The sequence below is a fragment of the Physeter macrocephalus genome, chromosome 4 (genome assembly GCF_002837175.3).
Source record: "Physeter macrocephalus isolate SW-GA chromosome 4, ASM283717v5, whole genome shotgun sequence".
Taxonomy (NCBI): domain Eukaryota; kingdom Metazoa; phylum Chordata; class Mammalia; order Artiodactyla; family Physeteridae; genus Physeter; species Physeter macrocephalus.
Window position 1 is genome coordinate 83,626,838 of NC_041217.1, and position 26,979 is coordinate 83,653,816.

The following is a 26,979-nucleotide window of genomic DNA, read 5'->3' on the forward strand; positions in this document are numbered from 1 at the left end:
GAGACAGGCGGAAGTAGCCGATTTCCGATTGCCCGCCGCCGCTCTGCCAGAGGTAGCCGCGCGGCGGCGCCGGGAGGTGAGAGGTTGGGGGAAGGGCACCCTCAGGTCGGGATCCAGGCTGCGCTCGGCGGTTACTCTGAGAGGGTGATTGGCAGCTGCTCTGTGTGGTCCCCCTGGAGGAGGCGGGATTTCCGCAGAAAGGTTGATTGGGCCTCTTGGTGACGGCAACCGCGTGGAGGCGCAAGAAAGGCTGGAACTGGAGAGGGAGGGGTCCACGGACTGTTGGCTGCGGGGCTGGAAGTCGGGCAGAGGGCCTAGAGGTTGCGGGAGAGCTCTGTGGGCGGAGCGAACCAGCCTGCAGGTCCCCGGAAGGATCCGCAGAGCCTAGGGTGGGCCTCGCCAGGGAGCGAGATGGTTGAAGTTCGAGTGTGGTAGGGGCCGGATCCCAGCCCTGGGGGAAGCCAAGGCTGGGCCAGATCGCGCCTGTCGTCTCTTCACTGACTGACGTTTCCTTTACCCAGGTCCCCACATCAGGGCTAGAAGGAGCCCACGAGTTACCTAGGGATCTCTGGGAACTGCCCCGTGACTGTTCGAGAAGATGCCGTACCTGGGCTCCGAGGACGTGGTGAAGGAGCTGAAGAAGGCTCTGTGTAACCCTCACATTCAGGCTGATAGGCTGCGCTATCGGAATGTCATCCAGCGAGTGATTAGGTATCATCTAACGCCCTAACTCCCCCATTGCCATCCCCATCAGGGCTCTCTACCCCTGGCCGCTCAGAAAGATTAAGTGAACTTGCACCCATGGCAGTTGTATGATTTGGTCTTCCTGCTTCTCTGGACTGCCGTCTAAGTCTCCGTTGTGGAACATATTTTGCTTCTTTTACTCAGCTGGGTGGTTTCATCCATATCTTGAACTTGTACTGCTGACTTCCAGATCTATGTCTAGCACAGACCTCCTTTTTTTTTATCGTCAGACCCACGGATCCTAGTGCCTGCTTGGCATTTCCACCTGGATATTTCTTCAAAGACATGCAAAATAGTACCTACATCCTTCCGCCCTCCCCAAACCTGCTCTTCCACTTTATTTGTGTTGATGAACGTCACCACCCAGCTGAGCAAATGTGGGAGTCAGTCTTGGTGACACCTGATTGTCACTGTTCAAGTCAGACGGTATAGATTCATGGTTCTAAGTATCCATCATACATATACATATATCCCCATATCTCCTCTGTCTTGCGTCTCCCTCCCACCCTCCCTATCCCACCCCTCTAGGTGGTCACAAAGCACCAAGCTGATCTCCCTGTGCTATGCGGCTGCTTCCCACTAGCTGTCTATTTTACGTTTGGTAGTGTATATATGTCCATGCCACTCTCACTTCGTTCCAGCTTACCCTTCCCCCTCCCCATATCCTCAAGTCTGTTCTCTACCTCTGCATCTTTATTCCTGTCCTGCCCCTAGGTTCTTCAGAACCATTTTTTTTTTTTTTTAGATTCCATATATATGTGTTAGCATACGGTATTTTTTTTTTTTCTTTCTGACTTACTTCACTCTGTATGACAGACTCTAGGTCCATCCAACTCACTACAAATAACTCAATTTCGTTTCTTTTTATGGCTGAGTAATATTCCATTGTATATATGTGCCACATCTTCTTTATCCATTCATCTGTGGATGGACATTTAGGTTGCTTCCATGTCCTGGCTACTGTAAATAGAGCTGCAATGAACATTGTGGTCCATCCTCTTTTTTTTTAATTGGCACTGTTGTTCTGGTTCCCTTTTTAAAGCAATTGCAGTAGCTTAGTAGTAGGTCACCTTAGGCCCTCATTTCAGCCAGATTGATTTTCCAGCATATGAATTTGACAATATAACTCTTGTGTATAGCTGTGGATCACAAACTTCAGTATGCGCAAAAGTCCCTTGGGGTGCTTTATTAGAAAATGTAAATTTTTCATCCAATCCAGTAATTCTGATTTCAGTAGGGTGGGATGGAACCCAGGAATCTGCACTTTAAACAGACATCCCTTCTAATTGCTATAGGAGATCACAGTTTGAGAAACAGTGATCTACAGAATAAAGTCCAAATTTCTTATCATAGCACCCAAGGAACACCCAGTTAACTACCTGCATACTCTGAAAAGAATGTACCATTCTTGCTCATGTCCACGTGCCTCATAGTGTGTATCATTACCTATCTACTACACCTGCCTGGAGCTCCTGCTCGTTCCGCTCTAGTATTTCTTCCTCTGTGGAAACATTTTATGACTTTTTGGCAGTGTTAGACCTCCTGATCCCCAATGCACCTTGTTTGTTACTTCTGTTATAATACGAATCTATCATTCTGTAATTAGCAGTGTTCTTATCTGCCTCCTTGGTAGACTTTTGAGTTCCTTGAGATCTGAGACCATGCCTTCTTCAATATTATTCCCCAGAACATATCCCTGGAATGTAAAATCTGAATGTGACTGGAATGTACTAGTTCGTTGAATGAATAGAAGAACGTTTATTGCAGGCCCGTTGTGAAGTATTGTGTGATATGCTAGACAAAGTAGACCTGGTTGCTCCGCTCTAAGAGATCACAATCTAGTTGGATATCCAGGGCATGTATAAGTAAAAGGCTTCCTGTTGTAGGTTGGTGATTATGTATTTTACTTTTTTCCTGCTGTGTGTGTTTGTTTCAGGCACATGACTCAGGGCTCGGACATGTCTGGTGTTTTCATGGAAATGGTGAAGGCCAGTGCCACTATAGATATTGTTCAGAAGAAGTTGGTTTATCTCTACATGTGTACCTATGCCCCCCTGAAACCAGATCTGGCTCTCCTGGCCATCAATACACTGTGCAAAGACTGTTCGGACCCCAACCCGATGGTGCGAGGGTTAGCACTACGGAGCATGTGTAGCCTCAGGTGAGCACTCTCCTCCCTTCCTGTATCTCAGTGGCTGATAAGTTCATGTGGTCATGGGGCAGGTTTTTAATAACTACAATTTATTTGAGCACCTTAATACCGGGGAAGACACCCTGAACTCAGGTTTTCGGCCATTGCTTTAGTTTAAAAAACTATATATGTGATTTCATTAAGGAATTTTTCTATCCTTACTCTCAGTGAAATAGTTAAATATTTATTTATTTATTTGGCTGCTCTGGGTCTTAGTTGCGGCACACGGGATCTAGTTCCCTGACCAGGGATCGAACCCGGGCCCCCTGCGTTGGGAGCACAGAGTCTTAACTGCTGGACCACCAGGGAAGTCCCTGAAATAGTTAAAGATTTCTAAATGTGTGTGTGTGTGTGTGTGTGTGTATTTTTTAACCTGTGTGGCATTATCCACGTGAAAAGTCAAGTGAGGCTTTTTAAGTTTGGCAGCAGCTTTCTCCACTTTGTTGGAGAAGAATCTGACCAATGCGTATTCAGACATCTACTAAACCCTCTGTTAAGTGAATAAGGGCTAAATTATGTCAAAACTAGTACCTTAAGATCTGACTGACTCTAGGATGTGTTGCTTAGGTTGCCTGGTGTGCAGGAATATATCCAACAGCCAGTTCTCAACGGTCTGCATGATAAGGCTTCATATGTCAGGAGGGTAGCAGTCCTTGGCTGTGCCAAGATGCATACTCTTCATGGAGACTCTGAAGTGGGTAAGTTTCAGTGTAACCTACCATGATCAGTATTTATTTGTGCTTCCATTATATGACTTTGTAAAAGAGTATGTAGCTTTGTTAGAAAATAATAATGTGACCCTACTTCTTTATGTCTCTTTTAAGTAGGATGCAGGGCTTGGTATTTTCTGAGATTAGAGAAGTCCTTTCTTTGGGGCCCATGTGAGATCCTGTGCCTTAGCTGCTTAGAACAGTCTGGAAATGGCCATTATTTTGGCCTTGCACTTTGTTACTGCCTTTGTTATTTTTGTGGCAGAGAAGTTCAGCTTTGTCTGCCTGGAACTGTTATTCTGGCTCTATCACCTTGACTCCGAAACTTTTCTTTATGTGAGATCTTTGTTCCGTTTTATAGATGGTGCCCTGGTAAATGAATTATATAGTTTGCTGCGTGACCAGGATCCAATTGTGGTTGTGAACTGCCTGAGGTCTCTGGAGGAAATTCTGAAACAGGAAGGAGGTGTTGTCATCAATAAGCCCATCGCCCACCATCTCTTAAATCGGTTTGGATGCCTCTGTGCTCTTTTATCATGATCAGATCTTCATCCTAGTGGGATCTTGTTGATGTATTGAATGAAGGAGAGGTCTTGAACAACTTCTGTAGAGTTGTAAAGAAAGTTAACTGTAACTATTAACTTCCTCATGTTTCATTGATGGAATTTTTTTTTTAATTTGTCTTAGTTTCTTTTGGTGATACAGAGAGATGGCAGAAGGGATCCTTCAGGGGTAGGTTCTGTCCTCTGCAGTCATTATGCCCTCCAAACTAAGCCATTCATACTACCTTAAAATGTAGAGAATCTGGATCTAGGGTATAGTGATCATGTCTTTGGCCTTCGATGAGAGTGCATTTGTACCGTAAACTCATCTTGGAATTTAAAGCCTTATTTTGTGTAAACTTTAGTACATCAAAAGAATAATTTGATTATGGCACAACCTATTTTCAAGAATTCTTCCCTTGTTGTGATGAACAGATGACTGGTGACATGGCAGTAGCATGGAGGTGGTCCTAATTTTGTTGCTAGGATAGCACTTTTGTTTTCTTTTTTGGATAGAATGTCAAAACTGGACCAGTGGGGCCAGGCTGAAGTATTGAACTTTCTGCTACGCTACCAACCCCGCAGTGAGGAGGAGCTGTTTGACATTCTCAACCTGTTGGACAGTTTTCTCAAGAGCAGTAGCCCAGGTGTGGTGATGGGAGCCACCAAACTCTTTCTGATCTTGGCAAAAAACTTCCCCCATGTGCAAACCGACGTGCTCATGCAAGTCAAGGGAACTTTGCTGGCTGCCTGTTCTTCAGAGAGCCGCGAGCTCTGTTTTGCTGCCCTCTGCCATGTGCGCCAGGTCCTGCACAGTTTGCCGGGTCACTTTAGCAGCCACTACAAAAAGTTTTTTTGCTCCTACTCGGAGCCCCACTACATCAAGCTCCAGAAGGTGGAGGTGCTGTGTGAGCTGGTGAACGACGAGAACGTGCAGCAGGTGCTGGAGGAGCTTCGAGGGTACTGCACTGATGTGTCCGCCGACTTCGCGCAGGCTGCCATCTTTGCCATAGGTAGGTGTCTGTTGCTTTTCCTTTGTGAGAGCCTAGGCCAACCAGCTAGAAAGCTGTGGAACCACAGAGAGAAAAGGGAGCGAATCTTGCTTCAGAGGCAGAGTATCTTGCACCAAACAGTTGGGTCAGTGACTACAAACAAGGTGGGGAGAAAGGTTTCTTTGGTTAACACTGGTGTTTCCATATCTTCTAGGATATAGACTATAGGTGACGCAAACTGTAACACAATTTATATTGCCTTTTGTCGTCTGTTATCCAAAATGCTTTTCTGTATATCATCTTCCCACAGTCTTGTGAGGCAGTCAAGAAAAGTGGACAAGTGTTATTATTAACTTCGTTTCAGAGATGAAGCAACTCAGGCACAAAAAGTTTCTTAAATTGCCCAGAGGTCATATAGTTCCTGAACTGGGACTGGAACCCAGGTTTCCTGACTCAGAGTCCTTTGAAAATTTAGCAATCTTTTATCAAGCTTCTGCTCTGGGCTACGCATTACGCCGAGTGGACCAGCACAGAATAAAACCTAAGACTTACAGACCTTTTCATGCTACTCTGTCTGGAATTTAAAGGGCTAGAATGAGTCAAATGCAAGCAGCTGGGGAGCTAAGTTTTGGAGGACTTCAAGTAGAGGAGGAGAAGGAACCCTCGTATGTAGAATAAAGTATGGTTATTTTTAGAGGCAGAGAAGAGGGCACAAAGAGGGGAGTAGAAATCCTGCAGTCTGGAGGCTGTTGCACAGTGTTCCCAGCAGGAATATTCCTGTATAGGTGTGCTGCAACAAACTGGCTGCCACATAAATACCTTTGTTACTAAAAGTTTTCAACCTTGTTCAATGGGAAATTCATTTTACCAAAGTTCCCTTTATAGTAAACTTAGATTCTTATTTCATCAGGCAAGGGGTGATTTTCTTTTTCTTTTTCTTTTTTTTAGGTATTTCTGGTCCTCTTGGTCTTTCTTTGGCTGGTGGGAAATTATTTTAGAATGAGGTGCTAGTATTTGACTTAACACATTTTTCTGCTTTCCCTTCCTCTGTAGGTGGCATCGCCAGGACCTACACGGATCAATGTGTGCAGATTCTAACAGAGCTGCTGGGGCTTCGACAAGAGCACATTACCACAGGTAATGGCTACCTTTCTAGGATTTTTTTTTTTTGGTCAATTTCCCGACCTATAGTAGTTGCTCAAAACGTTTGTTGTTCAATAACAGAGGTTTAAACTCTTCTTTGCATCATCATCTGTTGCCGTCAGAGAAACATATAGATCTAACAGGGTAGGGAGTCTTCAGGTTGCCATGAGTCTACAAGGCTGTTGTATAGATCATGAAGGGTGCAAGGGTGACCTTGCTTGTTATTTCCCCACCTTTACCCCTCTTTTTGCTTTATGGCAGCATACTGTAAGCAGTGGCTTCCAAGGCTGGGACTAGGGTGAGGCAAGCAAAGTGCCTAGGATGCAAACATTTAAAGAGGCACTCACTTTTATATAAAGAATGGATAAACAAAAAGGTCCTACTGTATAGCACAGGGAACTATATTCAATATCCTATGATAAACCAGAATGGAAAAGAATATATATTTTTAAAAAAGAATGTATATAAAGAGGCACTCGCTCTCAAGTTTGTGCAAATGCTAACTCTGTGTGTCTTCTTAAATTTTACACCCTGGCACCTTGCTTGCTTCACCGTAGCTCCAGCCCTGGTGGCTCCATTTATACTGTCCTCAGAGCATCATTCGACAGTGGCACTCCCCCACATTTGTATATGCTTTCTGGTTTGCCAAGTGCTTTCACATACATTAACTCGTTTATCCTCATGGCAGTCTGATGAGCAACATTTATTTAAGAAATTGTTGCCCATGTCAGACATTTCTCAGATAATCATTGACCACCCCACCAGACACCCATTTTACAGAAATTCCCCCAGTAATCTAGCCTGAATATGTGACTTCTCTTAAGATTCCTTCCCGTGCGGAGGCTCTAATCCTGCGCTCTTGTCTCCTGAGCTGTGCTCTAGTGGTGGTGCAGACTTTCCGAGACCTGGTTTGGTTGTGTCCTCAGTGTACAGAAGCTGTGTGTCAGGCCCTGCCCGGCTGTGAGGAGAGCATTCAGGATAGTGAGGTAGGCTGTAATTCTCCTTTACTTCTAGGCAGAGGGGGAGTGCTTAGCACCCTGCTCTGTGAAATGGAATCTAATTATTCTTTCCACCCAGTGTCTGAAGTGGAATTCTTAGAATTGATTGCCACCTCAGATTCTCTTTTGGGTGTGGGTGGGACATAAATTATAAAAACATTAGGATTTAGCTATGGTTTTCTTACAAATATTTTGATACCATTGTTCTTGTGAACAGTTTTGAGTCAGAGATTTAGACCATAGGGTTTTCAGCTGGCATGAAAATCAGAATCGTCTGTGGAATTTTTACAAATATTTGGGCTTCCAGTATCTACTCAAATACTCAAGAGTGGAAGCCCTAGACACATAGAGTTTTAAGAAACTTTGCAGGTCACTCTGATGTGCACTCTAGGTTAATCACCACTTTAATGGAGTAACTTAGGGGAATCTTCCAATAGCTTCCACTGAAGCATTAAACCCCCAATTGAGGAAGCCTTATTGCTTAAGCAACATAGGCTGTGAGAGTCTTAAGTCTCCTTTTGTGTGGTAGAATTTCATTCCTATTTGTTGTAGAGAGTTTAGTAGGGGGTGGATTAATAAATGCAAGTGCAAGTAAATAAAATATTATACCTTTTCTGCTGACTCTAGGGGAAAAGCAAAACCTGCTGCTATCTACTGTCTGCTCTGGCCTGTGTTCTGGACAGCCAAATGTTGAGCACCTGTTCTTACTCCCTTATTACCTAGGGGAAGCAGGCGCTTATTTGGCTACTCGGTGTCCACGGGGAGAGAATCCCCAATGCTCCTTATGTGTTGGAAGACTTCGTAGAGAATGTGAAGTCGGAGACATTTCCAGCTGTCAAGATGGAGCTGCTCACGGCTCTGCTGCGCCTTTTCCTCTCTCGACCTGCCGAGTGCCAGGACACACTGGGCCGTTTGTTATACTACTGCATAGGTAGGCTCTTCAGAAGGAAATGGTTGAATTGGGAGATTGGGATTGACATATATACACTAATATGTATAAAATGGATAACTAAGGAGAACCTGCTGTATAAAAAAATAAATAAAATCAAATTTTAAAAAAAAAAAAAAAAGAAGGAAATGGTACTTGCCCACAGCTTTCATTGTTTGGTGAGCTGTCTGGGACCCAAGAAGAAAATGTCAATGTTTTCTAGGGTTTCCTCCCTCCTTCATTTTTTTCTCCTATTTCTGGTGGGCACCGGGGTGGAAAGAGTGTTTTCGTTTTTGTTTTTAATTAACTTAGTCTGTTGTCTTACCTCAGAGGAAGAAAAGGATATGGCAGTACGGGACCGAGGTCTCTTCTATTATCGCCTTCTCTTAGCTGGCATTGATGAAGTGAAGCGGATCCTATGTAGCCCTCAATCTGACCCTTCTCTCAGACTTTTGGAGGATCAGGCAGAAAGACCTGTGAACAGCTGGGCCTCGGACTTCAACACACTGGTGCCAGTATATGGCAAAGCCCGCTGGGCAACCATCTCTAAATGCCAGGGAGTAGAACGTCGTGGCCCAGAGCTTCCTAACACTGCATCTTTTGCTACATCAGGTAAAAATAGTCCTTACTTTATACCTTGTCATGAAAAATCTTTATCTTTTGCAATGACTGGTAGAGAGTAGAGTACCCTAGCTAAACCTCAGACTGTTGCCCGAATTTTGTCTCTGTGAACAAGAAGGAAGTTCATCACTGGTTATTTAAGCCATTTCTCCAAAGATAAAAGTCACATTGTGTACTATTGGAAGTCTAGATTTAAAAATGTAGTTCTACAGACTAAGGGCATCTCTTACATGAGCTTTCTGACTCTTATAGGACCCCTGATTGCTGAAGAGAACAAGGAGAGGGTCCAAGAACTCCCTGATTCCAGAGCCCTCATGCTAGTCTCCAATCACCAGCTTACTGCTGAGTGTTTTGAGAAAACTTGGCTGAGCCTCAAAGTTGCTCATCAGCAGGTGTTCCCGTGGCAGGGAGCAGTCCATCCTGACACCCTCCAGATGGCCCTGCAAGTCGTGAACATCCAGACCATCGCGATGAACAGGGCTGGGGCTCAGCCGTGGAAAGCCTACCTCAGTGCTCAGGATGACACTGGCTGTCTCTTCCTGACAGAACTGCTGTTGGAGCCCGAGAACTTGCAAATGCAGATCTCAGTAAAACAAAACAAGGCGAGGACAGAGACACTGAACAGTTTTATTTCTGTATTAGAAACAGTGATTGGAACAATTGGAGACATAAAATCATAACAGCTTCTTGCCTGTCCTGAGTGAGATGAATAGCTGTCAGAGTTCCTTAGTTTTTCTTATTATAGCTGCTTGTAAGTCCAGATAATATCAAATGCAAAGGAGAATGGGAAGCTGGGAATGAGAATTCTTACATTCCTGTCCAAAGATCATTGGTGAATGACCCCATTTTTCCAGGTGATGTGGTAAATGTTAATGTTGTTGGTAAGGGGGTGGGAATGGGGTGAGGGTAGGATTTGGATTCTTTCCTAATCAGTTTAAGGGATTATTTTACTCATTAAAGATGCCTGATGTGTCTGGAAACTGACTGGGTCATCATTTGTGGGGGTCATCTTTTCTTCCCTGGATTATTGCAGTAAATTCCTGACTGTTCTCATATTTCTAATCATGCTTTTTAGGCCAGAGTTCAGAGTCCTTAGCCTGGCATCTAAAGTACCTCTTCAGTGCCATGTCTCAGCACTCCCCAGGATACCCTCTGTTCTGGCAAAAGCAAACCACTTGCAGTTCCCTGAATACACTCGGCTCTCTCTCACCTCTGTGCTTTGGCACCTGCTTTTTTTTCTTGCCTAGACCATTTCCTCACCCTCATGTCTTCTTTAAGTAACACCTAGTCTATCTTTCAGTGTTCAGCTCAAGCATGAGCTCTTTCAGGAAGTTTTCTGTGACCCTCCTGCCTTCATCAGGTGTCTCATTCAAGCTGTGAAAGCAGTCAGGGCACATGTCTAGCAGCACTGTTGTAATTGTTTTCTTGTCACTCTTTCTCACATTTAATTTTATTCATACCTGACCATGTTTTATACACTGAAACAACTTACGGCAAAAACAGATGTAATTAAGTGATGATAAAGTATAAATAACCAGAGAATCCAGCACAGGAAAAATAAAAATACCTGTGAAAACCAGCTGGGTCAGGGATGGGAACATATACAAATGTTCAGGCTGAAAGGGCCTACGTAGTTGATATAGTTGAGCCTCAGATTTAGCTCTGTAAGTGATTTGGCAGTCAGAATAAAGAGAAATGGTTGTATAGTTGTTGCCAGAGAGGAAGAGACATTTCAATTCTAATTTCAAAGAGAAATTTACATGTAGTTGCACATGGATGGCACTGAGTGATATGCAGAAGATTCCTATGGGAAGTTAGTAAAGAGTTTCACATGATTTTCTTACGGTGTTCTTCAATACAAACAGAGAGCATAACTTTAATATGGAGCTTAGTGAGGGCATTTCTTCAAGGACTACAGATACTGTGACCCAAATATCATCCAGCTTAATTTAAGGACTTCTTCTACCTAGATACATAGATGGACTGCATATCCTTCAAATAATGCTTCACCATCGTTTCTCTCAACTAAGCTTTTAATAAGAGTAGATAACAGTGCTGAATTTTCTGGCAAGGGCCTGGGTTTGTGAGTTGTCTGTCTCAACCAGATAGTTTCTAAGGACAGTGATTATCTTTCTTTCCTTCTGTCTCTACAGTGCCGACCACATAGTGATTACTCAATAAATAGCATTGAATGAATGGCTGTAAGTAATTAGATTCTGATGGTGTTTGGGGGTTGGTGTTTGAAGTGTGTTTTATTATATTGTGTTGACCACATAGAAGACAATAGATGGAATTCCATCTAGACTAGGGTTTCTCAAAAGTGGTACTACTGACATTTGGGGCCATGTAATTCTTTGCCGTAGGGGGTTTTCCTGTGAGCTGTAGGATAATCATTAGCCATATCTCTGATCTATACCATTAGATGCCAATAGAACCCCTAGTTGTGACAACTAAAACTGTCTTCAGACATTGCCAAGTTACTGTGGGGGTCAAAATCACCCCCAGTTGAAAAAGTCTGATCTAGACCATGGATCCTCAGGGACTGGAAGTAGGGGATCAGAACAGCTTCAGAATTGCTTTCCATGTTTTGACTTGTTCAGTTAAACTGTGAATGTTTAATTAGGTATTAAAACAAAATCGAAGTGTTAAATGCTGCCAGTTTTAAGTGTTACAAGGGAACAGAATGTAAGTGGTAGAAACTGAGTAAATTGATTGACTTTTTAAAAAATTAAAGACTATAATTGAAATATTGACCTAAAGAAAATTAGGTACAGCTCAGCAATTGAATGTTGCTAAAGTGATCCCAACTATTGGAGCTTTTAGAAGATTAAGCCCTATCTGGTTGCTTTTCTGTAAAGTAGGGGCATAGCGGAATATGAAACTGTTGCTTTTGAAAAGTGTTTTTTTAAAATGATCTCAAGAACTGATTTCTCTTAACTGTAGTCTGGTTTTACTAATTTACAAGCAAAATGACTAAAGCTTAAGTATACCATGAAGTTAATTATTTAATATTCCTTCTCCCTAGGAGCTCTCTAGCCTCTGCAGATATATGGTTTGATGATATAAGTAGATGCTTATCTTTAAAATCCATGAGGGTAGTTGATACTCTGCTTTTAGAAAAATGGCCTTCTAATGTCTGTCTTAGTTGGTAAATGGTAACACATACAATGAGTGCCCACCAATGACAGTGGTGCTTTGGAACATAACAGAGGCAATCATTTGCATAGCTCCTGATGATCATTTTATTGCTATGGACCAGCGACTGTTAAATGTCTCCATTCCCTCCTCCTTTTTGAATGGGAGTTCTGTTACAATTATTTTGTCCCTTTCTCATATATTGGGTGTTTGGGGGAGGGGAGACAAAGAACTTTTTTTCTTAGTTATAGGTCTTCATGTTGAGAGGAACTGTACCCCAGGATCCTCATTCACATGCAGACCTGGTGCAGATGACAAGATCCTGGATTTTGAGCCAATGATATAATGAGATGAGGCTTTGGGAAAGGGATATTAATTGTTATCGCCAGAACAGCAAGAGAAGCAAGTGATAGTGAAAAAATTCTGGCCTCATTTTTCAGTAATAATTAAGAGTACAATATTTGAACTGCAAGAGTGAAGGGTATGTGGGCTGGTAGGGAGGGGAAGGGGTAGTTGGGAGGGTGCTACATTGAAGGCCCAGAGAGAAATAAACAAAGGAGGAAATTTTACCCCACATTGCTCATGAAGGGTATACTCTGTTTCTATAGCCTTACAACATTGATTGTACAGATAATGCAAAGGATAGATAAGATTATGCAAAGATTAGATTCCCAAGATGGCATTTGCCCATAAGCATATCAGTAGTGAAATGAGGAAGGTGGTTTATTATTGTGGGGAAAGGTTTATTATTAATGGTAAGACACACTTGGTTTTAAGTTTCTATTCTGCCACTTACTGATGCCACTCACCTTGGGCAAGCTATTTAACACCAGTTGGATAGTATCTTACAATTTTTTGTTTTTGTATATTATTTTGGGAGTATGTCATAACTGTACTTGTTGGAATTCTTAACTTGTCAGTGGCTCACTCTAGTGTGAAAGGAGGTTGACCTAGAATTATCTCTGACATTAGAGGTCTGAAGGCTATTTAGTAGAAACTGAAGTTTCAGCCCTAATGATTGATAATGACAAATAAAAATGGCCTTTCAGCTACATAATTCCTATTCCTAGTCTGAAAGGAATTTATGATGTTTTTTTTTTTAGAATGGAATAGAAAGCAGAAGATTGGCTCTGATTATCTTGCAAGCTAGAAATTCACTTTGAACAGCTAACTTACTGTTTATGCTTGAATCTCTTACTAGTTCACCAGGTCAGAATACCTGGAAGGGCTGATAGGTTTGAGTACTGCTTCTGAGATACAAACCTAGAATCTAGGTGTAGTTACATTAAGAAGGCAGCCACTATGAAGTGTCCAATCCTGAGAACCTGTAAAACGACAATGGAGTCCAACCCTGTTAGGAAAATCCCAGTTAATTCTATTAGAGAGTGAATCCCAGATCCCTTTTATCCTGGTCATTAGACCTTGGGCTAAAAGGAAGATATTTAACACTTGCTGTGTGTCAGATACTGCTGGGTCATTCCATATAACATTATCTTATTTAATCCTTGTTATTTCCCTGTGAAATACTTTGTGTTGTCCCCATTTACAAGTCCTCAAATGCCCAAATTTTTATTCACCTTTTCAGCTTTTATATATCCTATACCCTCCATCTGGAATGGTCTTATTCCTACTCTTTGCCTACTGAATCCCTGCTTGTCCTTCAGAGCTCATCTCAGATGTTACTACTTAAGGAAGCCTTCCTTACCCCCAGGTTTGTTTCCTTATTATACATGTAATAGCACACTATATCTTAATAAGCACAAGAAATTATATTAGTCATTTAATATCTGTCATTCATGCTGAAGTGTGACTCCATGAGGATGGGAACTGTATCTGTGTCGTTTTTCTGGGTTATTTATAGTGCCAAGTATGTGTAGTTTCTTACACACTGGTACTCAGTAAGTAATCGGTGTGTGATAGTGGCAAATGAATGCCATAGTCAGGAGTTGAGTGCTTGTGTAATAGAACTTCAAAATTTCTTTCTTTAAATTACACCGCACCCAGAACCCAGCAGGAAGTTGCTTAGTGTTGCCCAAGAGGCTCTTCCTTGACTCTTTCAGTTCTAGATTGGCTATCTAACTATTAAAGTTATTCATTAACCCTAGGTACTGGCTTGGGTGTGGCTCTGAGATAAGGAACTGAAAGTCTTCAACAAACCTCCCCAGCTGTGTGTGGGTGAGCTCTTCAGAGAAGTCCCACCTTTCTGAGCAGCTGTTTTGAAGACAGGTGGTGGGAAAGGCTCCAGGACTCTATGTCCCATTAAGAAACTTTACAAGAGGGACCCATCTGGTTTACCAGTGTTTCTGATTTCCTTCTGAGCTGAAAACTGCTTTGTTTTGTAGAAAAGCAAAACTTGGCCATAAACACCTAAAATGAAGAGCCCCCGAACTTTTGAGGAGCAAACGGAATGCATTGTAGACTCTCTACTCACAAACTTCTTAGGTCCCACTTGTCAGGTTGCTAACCGGACCCTACGTTGTGCAGACTCACCAGATTCAGGTAAGGCTTCTGGCCTGAGATGGTAATTGCAGGTCAACAAGAGAATCTGAAAATGCTTACTTATTTCTTCTTAAGTTTCAAAAGGTAAGCTCTAAGCTTTCAGCAATATCTGAAGTCTTTATAGAAGAGAAAGAGATTCTCAGTGAAGGGAGATTTTCTGTCTTCTATTGGTGTTGACAGAATATTGAAGATTTTCTTGGGAGAGAATGATGCCCAAATTGTTTAAAAAGTCTAGAGAACTTTCTTCAATGCCCAGATTCCTGGGACTTGCCATCCCTTCAAGCACTGTGACGAATGTGACTGTGTTCCCTCTGTTTTAGGAGAGGTCTGCTCTTTTGATGTGGCCATCATTGCTGGTCGCCTTCGGATGTTGGGTGACAAGTTCAATGGAGAATTGGAAGCTCCTGCCAAAAACATCATCGCAGAAGCCATTCAGGGACAGGTCAAGTTTCTGCTACTTCCTTCTATTGTTTGCTGCTTTTTTTCTATTTCAGATATCCTTCTCTTACTACTCCTATATGACTGTGACTAGAAATGTTCTGTGAAAGATTTGGGGGCTTAATGCATCCAAGGAGATAGGAATTCTTCAACTGCCAATTCTTTAGCAGTTAATCAAAGCCTAGGTGGTATTGAGGTGGAGAGCTTTTGGCATAGGCTGATCAGCCTTCAGATTGTTTCTATTTGTTTTTCATCAGAGCTGTGCTTAATGGCATAGAGCATATATATAGCATTTTATTCTAGGTAAAGCATTTTATTCTTTTATGCATCTGTTTTAATATTTATTTTGCTGGTAGTGGACATCTTTTTTTCCTCAAGGTCCAGCAATAAAATTATATACAGGAAGGATAGGCATTTGACAAATCCGATGCAACTAAGGATAAGTACTTACAGCAGCCCGCAAGGGCTTACCTGGCTTTTCATCAGTGTCCTGATTCCTGGACTCTGTATGGGATGTAAATACCATAGGCAATGTTCTAGAAGAGGTTGCTGATCAATATCAATAATGACAGCTAATATTAACTCATCACTTACCATGTGCCAGACGGTATTCTAAATGCTTTACACTTATTATTCATTTAATCCTTACACCACTCTATGAGGCATTATAGAAACTGTTATCCACAGTGCAACCTCTCCCATCTGCGTGTAACACTGTGAGAGCAAACATCTAACCCAATTTGTCCACTGCTATATTCACACAACCTAGAACAGAACGTGATATACAATAGGCCCTCAAAAAGTATTTTCTGACTTAGTATCCATTTAAGCAGGTAAGGAAACTGAAGAATAGGGAAATAAGTAATTAGATTATTTAGTAAGTGTTGAAGTTAGGATTTGAACCCAGACTGATTCCAGAATCACACTTTTTTTTAAATTGAGGTAGTATTGCTTTATAACATTACATAAGTTTCATGTGTACAACATTATAATTCCACTTTTGTATACACCACAGCATGCTTGCCACCAAAAGTCTAGTTTCTCTTTGTCACCATAAAATTGACCCCCTTTACCTATTTTGGGTTTTTTTGTTTTTCTAAATTAATTAATTAATTAATTAATATTTTATTTTTGGCTGCGTTGGGTCTTCGTTGCTGTACGTGGGCTTTCTCTAGTTGCGGTGAGCGGGAGCTACTCTTCGTGGTGGTGCGCGGGCTTCTCATTGCAGTGGCTTCTCTTGTTGCAGAGTACGGGCTCTAGGCATGCGGGCTTCAGTAGTTGTGGCCCACAGGCTTTGTTGCTCCGTGGCATGTGGGACCTTCCTGGACCAGGGCTTGAACCCGTGTCCTGTGCATTGGCAGGCAGATTCTTAACCACTGTGCCACCAGGGAAGTCCCCCCTTTACCCATTTTGACCTCGCCCTACCTCCTGGTCACCACCAATCTATTCTCTGTATCTCTGTGCTGAACCACACCCTTAACCATTATGCTTTATCTTCCTACTGAATGCAGCTCAGGCAGAACTGGACTTATCACACCTAATCGCTTGCACTGAAGCTTTCCTAGGTAGCTGGTAGCTGGATCTACGTTTTCTTTTTAATTAAAAAAATTATTTTGGAAACAGCTTCAAACTCACAGAAAAGTTGAATCGTTTGAGAGTAAGTAGCCAACATGTTGTTCCATCACCCCCTTCAAACAAGGACATTCTCTTACATAACCACAATCTAACCATCAAAACTAGGAATTTAGCATTGATACATTATCATCTCATCCTCAGATCCCACTCAGATTTTCTCAGTTGTCCCAATGATGTCACTTTCACTTACAGCTGGCCCTTGAACAACACAGGTTTGAACTGCGTGGGTCCACTTATATGCATATTTTTTTCAATAAATAGTACAGTACCACACGATCTGTAGTTGGTTGAATCTGCAGATGTGGAACCGCAGATACGGAGGGCCAACCATAAAGTTATATGTAGGTTTTCAACTATGCAGGGGATTGTTTCCCCTAACCTCTGAGTTGTTCAAGGGTCACCTGCATATAGCAGAAGGATCTAGGCCAGAATCAGATATTGCACCTAGTTGTCGTGTCTCTTTCGTCTCCTTCAATTTGGAATAGTTCCTCAGTCTTTCCTTGGTTTTCATGACCTTGACCCTTGACGATTATGGGCCAATTATTTTGAAGAATGTCCCTTAACTTGGGTTTGTTTGATGTTTCCTCTTGAATCGATACACGATATGTACCTTTGGTAGGAATAGCACAGAAGTGTTGCTGTGTTCATTTCACTGCATCCTATCAAGTGGCATAGATTTCAATTTGTCCCAGTACTGGTGTTAACTATAATCACTTAAAATGGTGTCTGCAAGGCTTCTTCACTGACAAGTTAATCTTTTCACCTTTAATTAGTAAGTGTCTTGTAGGGAAGTACTTTGAAACCACATAAATATCCCATTTCTCACCAAAATTTTAATTTATTCATTTATTTATTTTTTATATCAACGTGGACCCATGAATCCTACTTTATTCAGTGGGTTATAATCTGTTACTATTATTATTTATCTGTATGCTCAAATTGCCCTAGCTTCCACCAGTGGGAGTCCTTTCAACCTGGACTGTGTCTTTTTGGCATGTCCCTATCATTCTCTGAGTACTTCTTTAATTTCTGACAGAAGATCTTGTATTTTCCAAGCCCCAGCCTGAAATTAGCCATTCGCCAGGGAGCTCTAGTTTCTTTTAATGTAGAATGCTATTTGGAAACCAAGATCTAGGTACTCTTACCATGGATGCCCTTCTCGGCTTGTTTGGGTTCTGACACCCTGCTTTGACCACCATGGGTCCCTTACACTACACCACAATAGACCTTGCTCGGCCCCATCTAATGACTCTTGGATCAAACTTTTGGGGAAGGAAAGAGAAAGAGGAAAAGCTGATCAATTTTTTACTTTAGAGTTTCCCAGACTTCAATCATTCAAGCCATACCTTCAGAATTTGACCAACTCTGCTATGATGTACTTGGTGTTTTTCTTTCAAATCATTTTGTTTTTCCTTTAATCATTTTGTTCATCCTGAGCAAATCATGGGTTTGATGGGCTGCTTAGGTTTTTTCTAATACCCATTACAATAAATTAAAAATACTAAAGTAAGAAAAGTTTATCCACCTACTTCTTTTTTTTTCTGTTCTTTTTTTTTTAACATCTTTATTGGAGTATAATTGCTTTACAGTTGTGTGTTAGTTTCTGCTTTATAACAAAGTGAATCAGCTATACATATACATATATCCCCATATCTCTTCCCTCTTGTGTCTCCCTCCCTCCCACCTTCCCTATCCCACCCCTCTAGATAGTCACAAAGCACCGAGCTGATCTCCCTGTGCTATGAGGCTGCTTCCCACTAGCTATCGGTTTTACATTTGGTAGTGTATATATGTCCATATATACACTACCACTCTCTCACTTTGTCCCAGCTTACCCTTCCCCCTCCCTGTGTCCTCAAGTCCATTCTCTAGTAGGTCTGCGTCTTTATTCCAGTCTTGCCCCTAGGTTCTTCATGACCATATATTTTTTTTTTTTTAGATTCCATATATATGTGTTACCATACGGTATTTGTTTTTCTCTTTCTGACTTACTTTACTCTGTATGACAGACTCTAGGTCCGTCCACCTCACTGCAAATAACTCAATTTCGTTTCTTTTTATGGCTGAGTAATATTCCATTGTATATATGTGCCACGTCTTCTTTATCCATTCATCTGTGGGTGGATGCTTAGGTTGATTCCATGTCCTGGCTATTGTAAATAGAGCTGCAATGAACATTGTGGTACATGACTCTTTTTGAATTATATCCATCTACTTCTTAAGATTACCTTAGATACAACCAATGTGCAATTGCCACTCTTTGAGAAACACTTGCTTTACTGGATTCCTACACCTGCAGCCTACTGTACTTTTTTAGTGATACTCCACTGATAGATCCCATATCTTACCCCAGGCAGGAGCTATACTTCAGGACACAGTGAAATCTCTCAGCAAGGCCTGGTGTGCCCAGGATTCCAGCTTGGCTTATGAGAGAGCCTTTCTGGCTGTGTCAGTGAAACTTCTTGAATGTGTGGTCCGCATGACTCCTGAGATGGCCAGACAGGTGGCTACGCCCATGACAAATATGATCATTGGAAACACTGCCATCCGAGAGTATATCCAGGGCCAGGGAGGTTGGGTAAGTATTTTGGGGCCCCTGGCTTTGCTAGACATTTGCATTGTTTTTGTACTTATCTCTGGGACTCCAATTCGTGGTTCTTTCCATCAGTTGGAAACCATGCAGGGAAACTGGCCTTCCAACTGCTGAAAATGCCAGGATTTTTTTGCCATGGAAAAGGGGAGGAGTCAGAAGCTCAGCCAGCAGGTCTTGGACCCCACAGCCAGGCTGCCTAAAATGTTCACTGCTAACTTTGTCAAGCTAATTTCCACTTCCTATACATAATCATTTATGGAGTATATTAGTGGTGGAGTTCTAATCTCAGTGTGACTTTGCTCTACTGGTAAATTTCTGGGTCTTTTTTCCCTAACATCTTTTGGGTGTGTGTTGAGGAAGTTCAGAATCATCTTACTATTATCTAACAAAAAACAATTAGTGACATCTGCTGTAGTGGTAACGGTAGGAGGCATTCTAAGTCCATGTCTTAGTAATCATTAGAACATCTGCTCTCTTAGAGCACTCCCCTTCATTTCCAAGATCAGCAGAAGCCTTAGTAAGAGCTGCCTTCCCTGGAGTTATCTGGGGGTCATTCTGGCTTCTTTAGGGAGTTCCTGAAGACCATTCCTTTGACTGCGGATATTCATTGTCCTTCCTAGGAAAACCTGGAGAGCTGAAGAAGAGGTGGAGCTGTTTTCCAGCCTGAAAAACTTTGATCTTCGTTGACTGATCGGGTGATTGATCTCTGGCAATTAAAACAGAAGCAACCAAATCAAAACCCTCTTTCTGTTGGACAGAACCAAACTTAGCTGAATAACGTGTTTTCTACTGATTGTTAAAGTTAGGAGCAGCTCCCAGAGGTCTGTAGAGATTTTATACTTTCTGTTTTTACATGAGTTTTAATGAGGTTTTGTTGAAGCAAAGACCTCCAGACTTAAAGTAGTGACTTGTCAGTAGTGGAATTCCAGGCAACGGGGCAGGCATTTGCTGGAGATACTGTGGGGAAAAGGGAGCACACAGTAAACCGTTCCTTCAGATTTAGTCCTGTCCTCTGGTAAGGATCTCGTCTACTAATTTTGCAGTCTAAAGTGTTTCAGGGAGGTCTTTGGTTAGAAAACCTTCTTATTTTAAGTTGAGGATTTTCTTTTAAATTCATAACCTAAATCTCATATTAATTTCACCTGAGCCAAATTATTTTATGTATTTTCAAGGCTGGAAGCAAAAAAATAGCACTTTGTTCATCTGCTCTTCTACTAGGAAGGCCAAAGAGCGATAAAACAGTTGCTGCATTTTTATTGCCACAGGATGCAGGAAGTGTTGGTCCACTTCTGGGACAGTGGGGCCATCCCAGCTTAGATGAGGCTAGCTACATACCACAGTGTTTTTCAAAGTGCAGTTTACGTACCACTTTCATGTGACCTTATACGTTGCTGAGTTCCAGGCCCCATCCCCTAGAGATTCTGATTCTGTAGGGGAGGGCTGGGGCCTAGGTTCCTAACTTTTTAATCAGATCCACTGGTGATTCTAATGTACACATAAATTTTGAGAACCGTCACTTTAGAGCAAGGGTTGGGAAATTAGAGCCCACAGGCCCAATCAGCCCACCACTTTTTAAATTTTTTTTTTGTAAAGAAAGTTTTATTGGAATACAGCTACACTCACTTGTTTACATATTATTTATGGCTGTTTTAGCGTCGCAGCAGCAGAGTTGAGTAGTTATGGCAGACACCATATAGCCTGTCCTGTAAAGCTTAAAGTATTTACTATCTGGCCCTTTAGGTTTGCAGACCCCTGCTCTAAAGCTAAATGAACATTTCTCCTTGTGTAATTTAAACTCTGTTGCAATCCTGATAATTCCAAACAGAACTGTAGATAGGATAACTCCTTTTTCAGAATTTAGTCTGAGTGTTTGTTAGTTTTTGCATAGTCCACACTTTCTTTAGAACCTTTGGCAAAAGGAGCTCTGTGACTCCTGAGTATTCGAGAGAAGGTATACATTTCCCTGGCCCTGCCACAAGTGACTGGAGGTAAAGCATATGGTTTCTATGGTCTGTGTATCTCATAACAGTTCTTAATAATCTCATAGATTAGTAGGCAGTCATCAAATAGAGACTTCTTCATCCCTAAGTCCCCAAACCAGACGATTTACCTGAACATCAAGAAGAAAATCACTACTAAAGCATTACTATATCTATTTTTTTAAGAGAGGCGTTAATGGCTTTAGCTAAAGTTTAACAAAGTTAACCACTTCCCCTCCCTTCACCCAGCCAGCCATCTGCCTCCCCTAGATACACAGAAATAAAGCTGTAGTGCTGTTAATGTATTCTGACTTTTTCAAGTTATGCTATTTCCTCTATTCTTCGATAAATCACAATTAGGTTAGTAATCCAGAAATGAGATTTCATGTTTCTCTTTAGTAGAAATTAGCTTTTTTTGCTACCAATTTAAGACACTTGATGTATTCCTTTGTCCCTTACATTACTGTAAACTAAGCATGGTGAGTTTTGTGGTATTTGACCTCTTAGGTGAAATCATTATTTTCACTTTGACTAATGCTGTTCTGTTCATGAAATAAAATTCTTCTCACTATGCATTTGAACTAATTCTCAGCAAGTGCAATCTAAATTGAATGATATAGAAATAAGGAGCAGATTGGTGGTTGCCAGGGGCAGGGGGTTGGCGGGGGTGGGGGTGGGGGTGGGTGCTGGGTAGAGGAAACAGGTGAAGGTCGTCAAAGGATACAAACTTCCTATGAGATGAAAAGCTCTGGGGATGTAACGTACAGCATGGTGACTATAGTTAACAATACTGTAATGTATATTTGAAAGTCGCTTAGAGAGTAGTTTTTTTTTTTTTTTTTTTGTAGTATGCGGGCCTCCCTCTGCCGCGGCCTCTCCCGCCGCGGAGCACAGGCTCCGGACGCGCAGGCCCAGCGGCCACGGCTCACGGGCCCAGCCGCTCCGCGGCACGCGGGATCCTCCCAGACCGGGGCGCGAACCCGGTTCCCCTGCATCGGCAGGCGGACGCGCAACCACCGCGCCACCAGGGAAGCCCCGAGAGTAGATTTTTAAAGTTCTCACCATACACACAAATTGTAGCTATGTGAGGTGATGGATATGTTAACTAACTTTGTTATGGTGCTCATTTTACTATATATGTATATCAAATCATTACATTGTATACTTTAAACTTACACAATGTTATAGCTCAATAAAACTGGAAAAAAATAAATTGTAGTATTTTTTTTTTCTGGCCATGCCACACAGCTTGCGGGTCTTAGTTCCCCAGTCAGGGATTGAACCCAGGCTACAGCAGTGAAAGCAGAGTCCTAACCACTGGACCACCAGGGAACTCCCCTATACTGTAGTATCTTGAGATAGAGGATATGGTGCCCCTGGGGAGTATACCAGGCAAAAGGGTAAAGCAGCTCTGGCCTGGGTGTTGTGTTTGTTGTTAGGCCACCCTCTATCCTAGGAATGCTGAAGTGATTTGGGCTGCAAGAAGAAGACACTGTAGCCCAGAGATCAAGAATGCATTTAGGTTGTCTGATTTTTTTTTTTTTTTTTTTTTTTTTTGCAGTACGCGGACCTCTCAGTGCTGCGGCCCCTCCCGCCGCGGAGCACAGGCTCCGGACGTGCAGGCCCAGCGGCCATGGCTCACGGGCCCAGCCGCTCCGCGGCATGTGGGATCTTCCCGGACCGGGGCACGAACCCGTGTCCCCTGCATCGGCAGGCGGACTCCCAACCACTGCGCCACCAGGGAAGCCCCAGGTTGTCTGATTTTAACAACTTAGTTTCACCATAGACAAATCATGTGACATTGGGCAAGTAATCCAATTTCTTTGTGGCTATGTTTCCACAATAGGGTTATTGTGAGGGACAAAAGATACAGTACACTTTGTCAAGGGCTTAGCCCAGTGCCTGGAATATTTTAAGCCCTGCTTAAACAATTTGGAGCCCCTGTGGTTTGGAATTCATAAAGTTCTAGCTTGACTCTTTTCTCTCCATTAACTCTGTCTCCCACAAAGGCAAGCCAACCTTATTTTACCTTTCACCTCAATGTGAGTGATTCTTATGTCTGACTTATTTTCCTTCTTGCTAAATCCATATCCACAAACTCTAATTCTTTATTTCTATCAACCTTTCTTATCCCCACACTTTCCCAGATTGCCATCCAACTAGCTCAAATCCTCAGTCATTTTTCCCTTCTCCCTCTCTCCAGTCCTACTCCCCCAGTTGGTCTTTCTCACTTATTCCTTCCTTTTTGTCCTGACTCTCCCTACAAGAGTTTATTACCACCTGCTTGGACTACTGGCAAAGCCTTCTAGTTGTGCTTTCAATTGATTGTCCTGTTGCAAGCTTGCCCCATTCCAGTCTGTCCCATATATTGCCACAAAATTGGCCAAAGCTGTGATTTCTTTGTCCCTTGTTTTGATTCAGTTTTAGATATGGTATAATTCATTTTGAAATTTTACATGCCACTGAAGGAGATTTTGAGACTTTAAAAAAATGTATCAGAAGGAGGCATTAACTTTTTAAAAACTATCATTTTCCCAAAGCATTGCTTTGATTATCATTCTCTTAAAATCTTTCAGTGGAACTTTTGAAGATAATTGGATATATTCATTACCTTGATGGTGGCGATGGTGTCATGACTGTGTACGTGTGCCAAAGCTTATCAAACCTACACTTTGAAATGTGTAGTTTATTGTATGTCAATACTACCTCAATAAAGTTGTTTTAAAAAAACAGTGGTTTTCCATTTCCCGTCAAACAGAGCCTGACTTTTCAGCCTGTTTTTCAAGTTCCCCCAGGGTCTGGCCCCAGCTGCCCTTTCTATTGTTATGGCCCTACATGTGTGTAGAGCATTTCTCTCAGGCTCTACATACATCTTCAAGACCCAACTCAAGGTGGTTTTTCAAGATGGTGGAGGAGTAGAAGGATGTGGAGTTTCTGCCTCTCCACAAATGCATCAAGACTACATCTATAGGCTCCCGACGTGCGCAGCGCAGAGGGCGGGCTGGAAGGCCCGCAGGTCTGCGCCCGCCCGGCTGCATCGCGGCTCCCAGGGGCGCTGTGAACCGCAGGGGGTTCTCGGCTGCTCAGCGCTGAGTCTCAGGCGTGCCAGCCTCGGCCTCCCCCTGCTCCTGCACTGGCCGCGAGGCCTCGTCGGGTCCGGGGGTGCCTCGCTCCTGCAGTCCCGGGCCCACCTCGAGGCTGGCGCACGTGTCCGGGAAGCACGGCCCGAGGCCGGCGAATGAGTCGCAGCACGGCGGTCTCTCCTCCTGCACCGGGCAGCCCACCGGCTCTCCCGCGCTGCTGCCTGGCCCCGCTGGACCCTCCTGCAAGTTCTGACTGACATAGACCACGATGATGTTGCCCTTGAAATTCATCACCTGCCCGCTGGAAATAAACGTGGAGTTACTGTTTCCAGTCACATTTCCTACAAGGGGAGAGGAAGAGAGAACACACAGAGGACATGATCCAGCAATCCCACTCCTGGGCATATATCCAGAGAAAACTATTGTTGGAAAGGATACATGCACACCAATGTTCATTGCGGTGCTGTTTACAAGAGCCAAGACATGGAAACAACCTAAATGTCCATCAACAGATGAATGGATAAAGAAAATCCATTGTGGTACGTATATACAATGGAATATTACTCAGCCATTGAAAAGAATGAAATAATGCCATTTGCAGCAACATGGATGGACCTAGAGATTATCATACTAAGTGAAGTTAAGTCAGACAGAGAAAGACAAATATCATATGATATCACCTAAATGTGGAATCTAAAAAAAATGATACAAATGAACTTGTTTACAAAACAGAAACAGACTCATAGACTTAGAAAACAAACTTATGGTTATCAAAGGGGAAAAGTGGAGGGGGGGGATAAATTGGGCGTTTGGGATTGACATGTACACACTACTATATTTAAAATAGATAACCAACAGAGACCTAATGTATAGCACACGTAACTCTACTCAATGTTTGCAATAACCTAAATTGGGAAAGAATTTGAAAAAGAATAGATATATGTATATGCATAACTGAATCACTTTGCTGTACACCTGAAACTAACACAACATTGTGAATCAACTACCCTCCAATATAAAATAAAAATTAAAAAAAAAAACATAGACAGGTGTTCATAACATTGAGCGTACTCTACGCTACAGGTCTACTCTCTATTATGCCTATGTCTTTCTGCTCTCACCAGTTACCAAGTTAGTTCTTAAGTCTGTTTTTAACTAGTTGAACCTATTAGGAAATCTAATGAAATACAAGTGTACCTCGTTTTCTTGCTCTTGGGTTTATTGTGCTTTGAAAATACTGCATTTTTTACAGGTTGAAGGTCTGTGGCAACCCTGCATTGTCAGACGATGGTTAGCATTTTTGGCAATAAAGTATTTTTAAACTGAAAAAAAAAAAAGAATACATCTACAGATGGAACAATTCTCACAGAGCACTGGCTGAACACCATCAGAAGACCTTGGACACTGGAAAGGACAGGAAAGATCCCCACATAACCAGGTAGGACAAAAGAAAAAAGAAGGGAAAAAGAGAAGAGGAAGCAGCATGGGGCCTGTGCCCCTTGGTGGGGAGCTGAGAAAGAGGAGAGGTTCCTACATCTGGGGAAGCCCCCTCCCAACCTGGAAATCAGTTGGGACAGAAGGGGAACATCTGAGGCTGTCAGAGGAAGGTGAAATGGCTGGTCTGTGGCAGCCAGGACAGGACAGAGTGTGACCTACACAGATGGTCTGTGCCACATCCCTGCGTGCCCCAGACTGGGACGTGTGTCTGCCGGTGTGCACAAGGGCTGGGAGCTGGAATGTGGGTATTGGAGAGCAAACCCAGGGAGAAGACTGCTGTTGGCTGTGAGGAGACAGCCTGAGGGGACAGGAGGGAGGCAATTGCAACCGGGAATGCTTATGGAGGAAACCTGGACTGCCACAGAAGCCAGGTGCCACTGTTGAGTGACACGCAGGGTGTGGAGCCGCGATGTGCAGCCTCTCTCTCCCCATGTGCCACCCCCTGTCCCCCCAAGTACTAGGAAAGGTCCCCACTGAGGCTGCATGCACACACCTGCCGCCAGGTGCTAGGAAAAGCCCCTGCTGTGGCTGGCTTTCTCATGCCTGCCCCTGGGCACTAGGAAGGGCCTCCACCAGGGCTGATCCTCTCACAATGGCCACTGAGTGTTGGGAAAGGCTCCAGCTAGGGCCAGATCTCTCATGCCCATGGCTGCCGGCTTCCCCAGGAACCTCCTCACTGACAGGACTGGATCTCTCACGGCTGCCAACCCCCAAACCCCTGCGCACCTGTCGCCGCCGGGGCTCCCACAACCCCAGCAGCCATGCCACCTCTACATCTCGTCGTCACCCGGGCAGACCTGAGTGCTCCAGGGAAGCTTCGGGAGCAGACCCCTGTGGGTGGCGCACGTGCAGAGCTGGGACTAAAACCACAGCTGAGACCCAGGGGTGGGGCAACTAAGGAAGAGGAATGAAAATCTTTATATGCAGCTGCACAAGTCACAGATTAAATCCCCGCAATCAGCTTGGTAAACTCTGCATATATGAAATATCTGAATGGACAGTGAGTGTTCCCACACCTGAGACTGGGGACAAATACAAGCAACAGCTGGGCCAGGTCAGAGTCTGAGCTACCGACACAGTGCCCAGAATGGGTCCAGAGACCTACCCAGAGGTACTGGAGTCCTCCTAAGGAGGTGGAGGTTGGCTGTGACTCACAGTGGGGGCAAGGACACTGCCAGCTGAGACCCCAGGAAGATATTATTATTACTATTTTTTTAATGTTTTCTGTTTTTAAAAATTATTATTTTATTT

General features: G+C 43.0%; 2 protein-coding genes across 6 annotated transcripts; both read left to right on the top strand.

Annotated features, from left to right (window-relative positions):
- The first annotated feature begins 125 nt into the window (after window positions 1-125).
- On the top strand, window positions 126-10,680 carry AP4B1 (adaptor related protein complex 4 subunit beta 1). 3 transcript variants are annotated; one of them, XM_055084377.1, is made up of 11 exons: window positions 126-201; window positions 522-711; window positions 2,681-2,905; window positions 3,503-3,633; window positions 4,007-4,154; window positions 4,704-5,200; window positions 6,233-6,316; window positions 7,205-7,308; window positions 8,044-8,251; window positions 8,579-8,860; window positions 9,122-9,566. In XM_055084377.1, exons 2-11 carry the CDS (start codon window positions 599-601, stop codon window positions 9,547-9,549), a joined length of 2,220 nt encoding a protein of 739 aa, XP_054940352.1. In that variant the 5' UTR covers window positions 126-201; window positions 522-598; the 3' UTR covers window positions 9,550-9,566. The 3 variants fall into 3 exon arrangements, with proteins under 3 accessions (XP_054940352.1, XP_007108862.1, XP_007108863.1); XM_007108800.3 differs by lacking the exon at window positions 126-201 and adding an exon at window positions 217-431 and having other exon boundaries at window positions 9,122-10,680; XM_007108801.3 differs by lacking the exon at window positions 126-201 and adding an exon at window positions 217-389.
- Window positions 10,681-11,019: 339 nt separating this feature from the next.
- Window positions 11,020-23,489, top strand: BCL2L15 (BCL2 like 15). 3 transcript variants are annotated; one of them, XR_008617155.1, is made up of 6 exons: window positions 11,020-11,070; window positions 14,347-14,503; window positions 14,824-14,945; window positions 18,930-19,154; window positions 19,790-19,990; window positions 22,710-23,489. XR_008617155.1 is itself a non-coding variant. In XM_007108799.3 (5 exons), exons 2-5 carry the CDS (start codon window positions 14,377-14,379, stop codon window positions 19,805-19,807), a joined length of 492 nt encoding a protein of 163 aa, XP_007108861.1. In that variant the 5' UTR covers window positions 13,630-13,715; window positions 14,347-14,376; the 3' UTR covers window positions 19,808-21,757. The 3 variants fall into 3 exon arrangements, 1 of the variants encoding a protein (XP_007108861.1); XR_008617154.1 differs by lacking the exon at window positions 11,020-11,070 and adding an exon at window positions 13,630-13,715; XM_007108799.3 differs by lacking the exons at window positions 11,020-11,070; window positions 22,710-23,489 and adding an exon at window positions 13,630-13,715 and having other exon boundaries at window positions 19,790-21,757.
- Window positions 23,490-26,979: the final 3,490 nt, after the last annotated feature.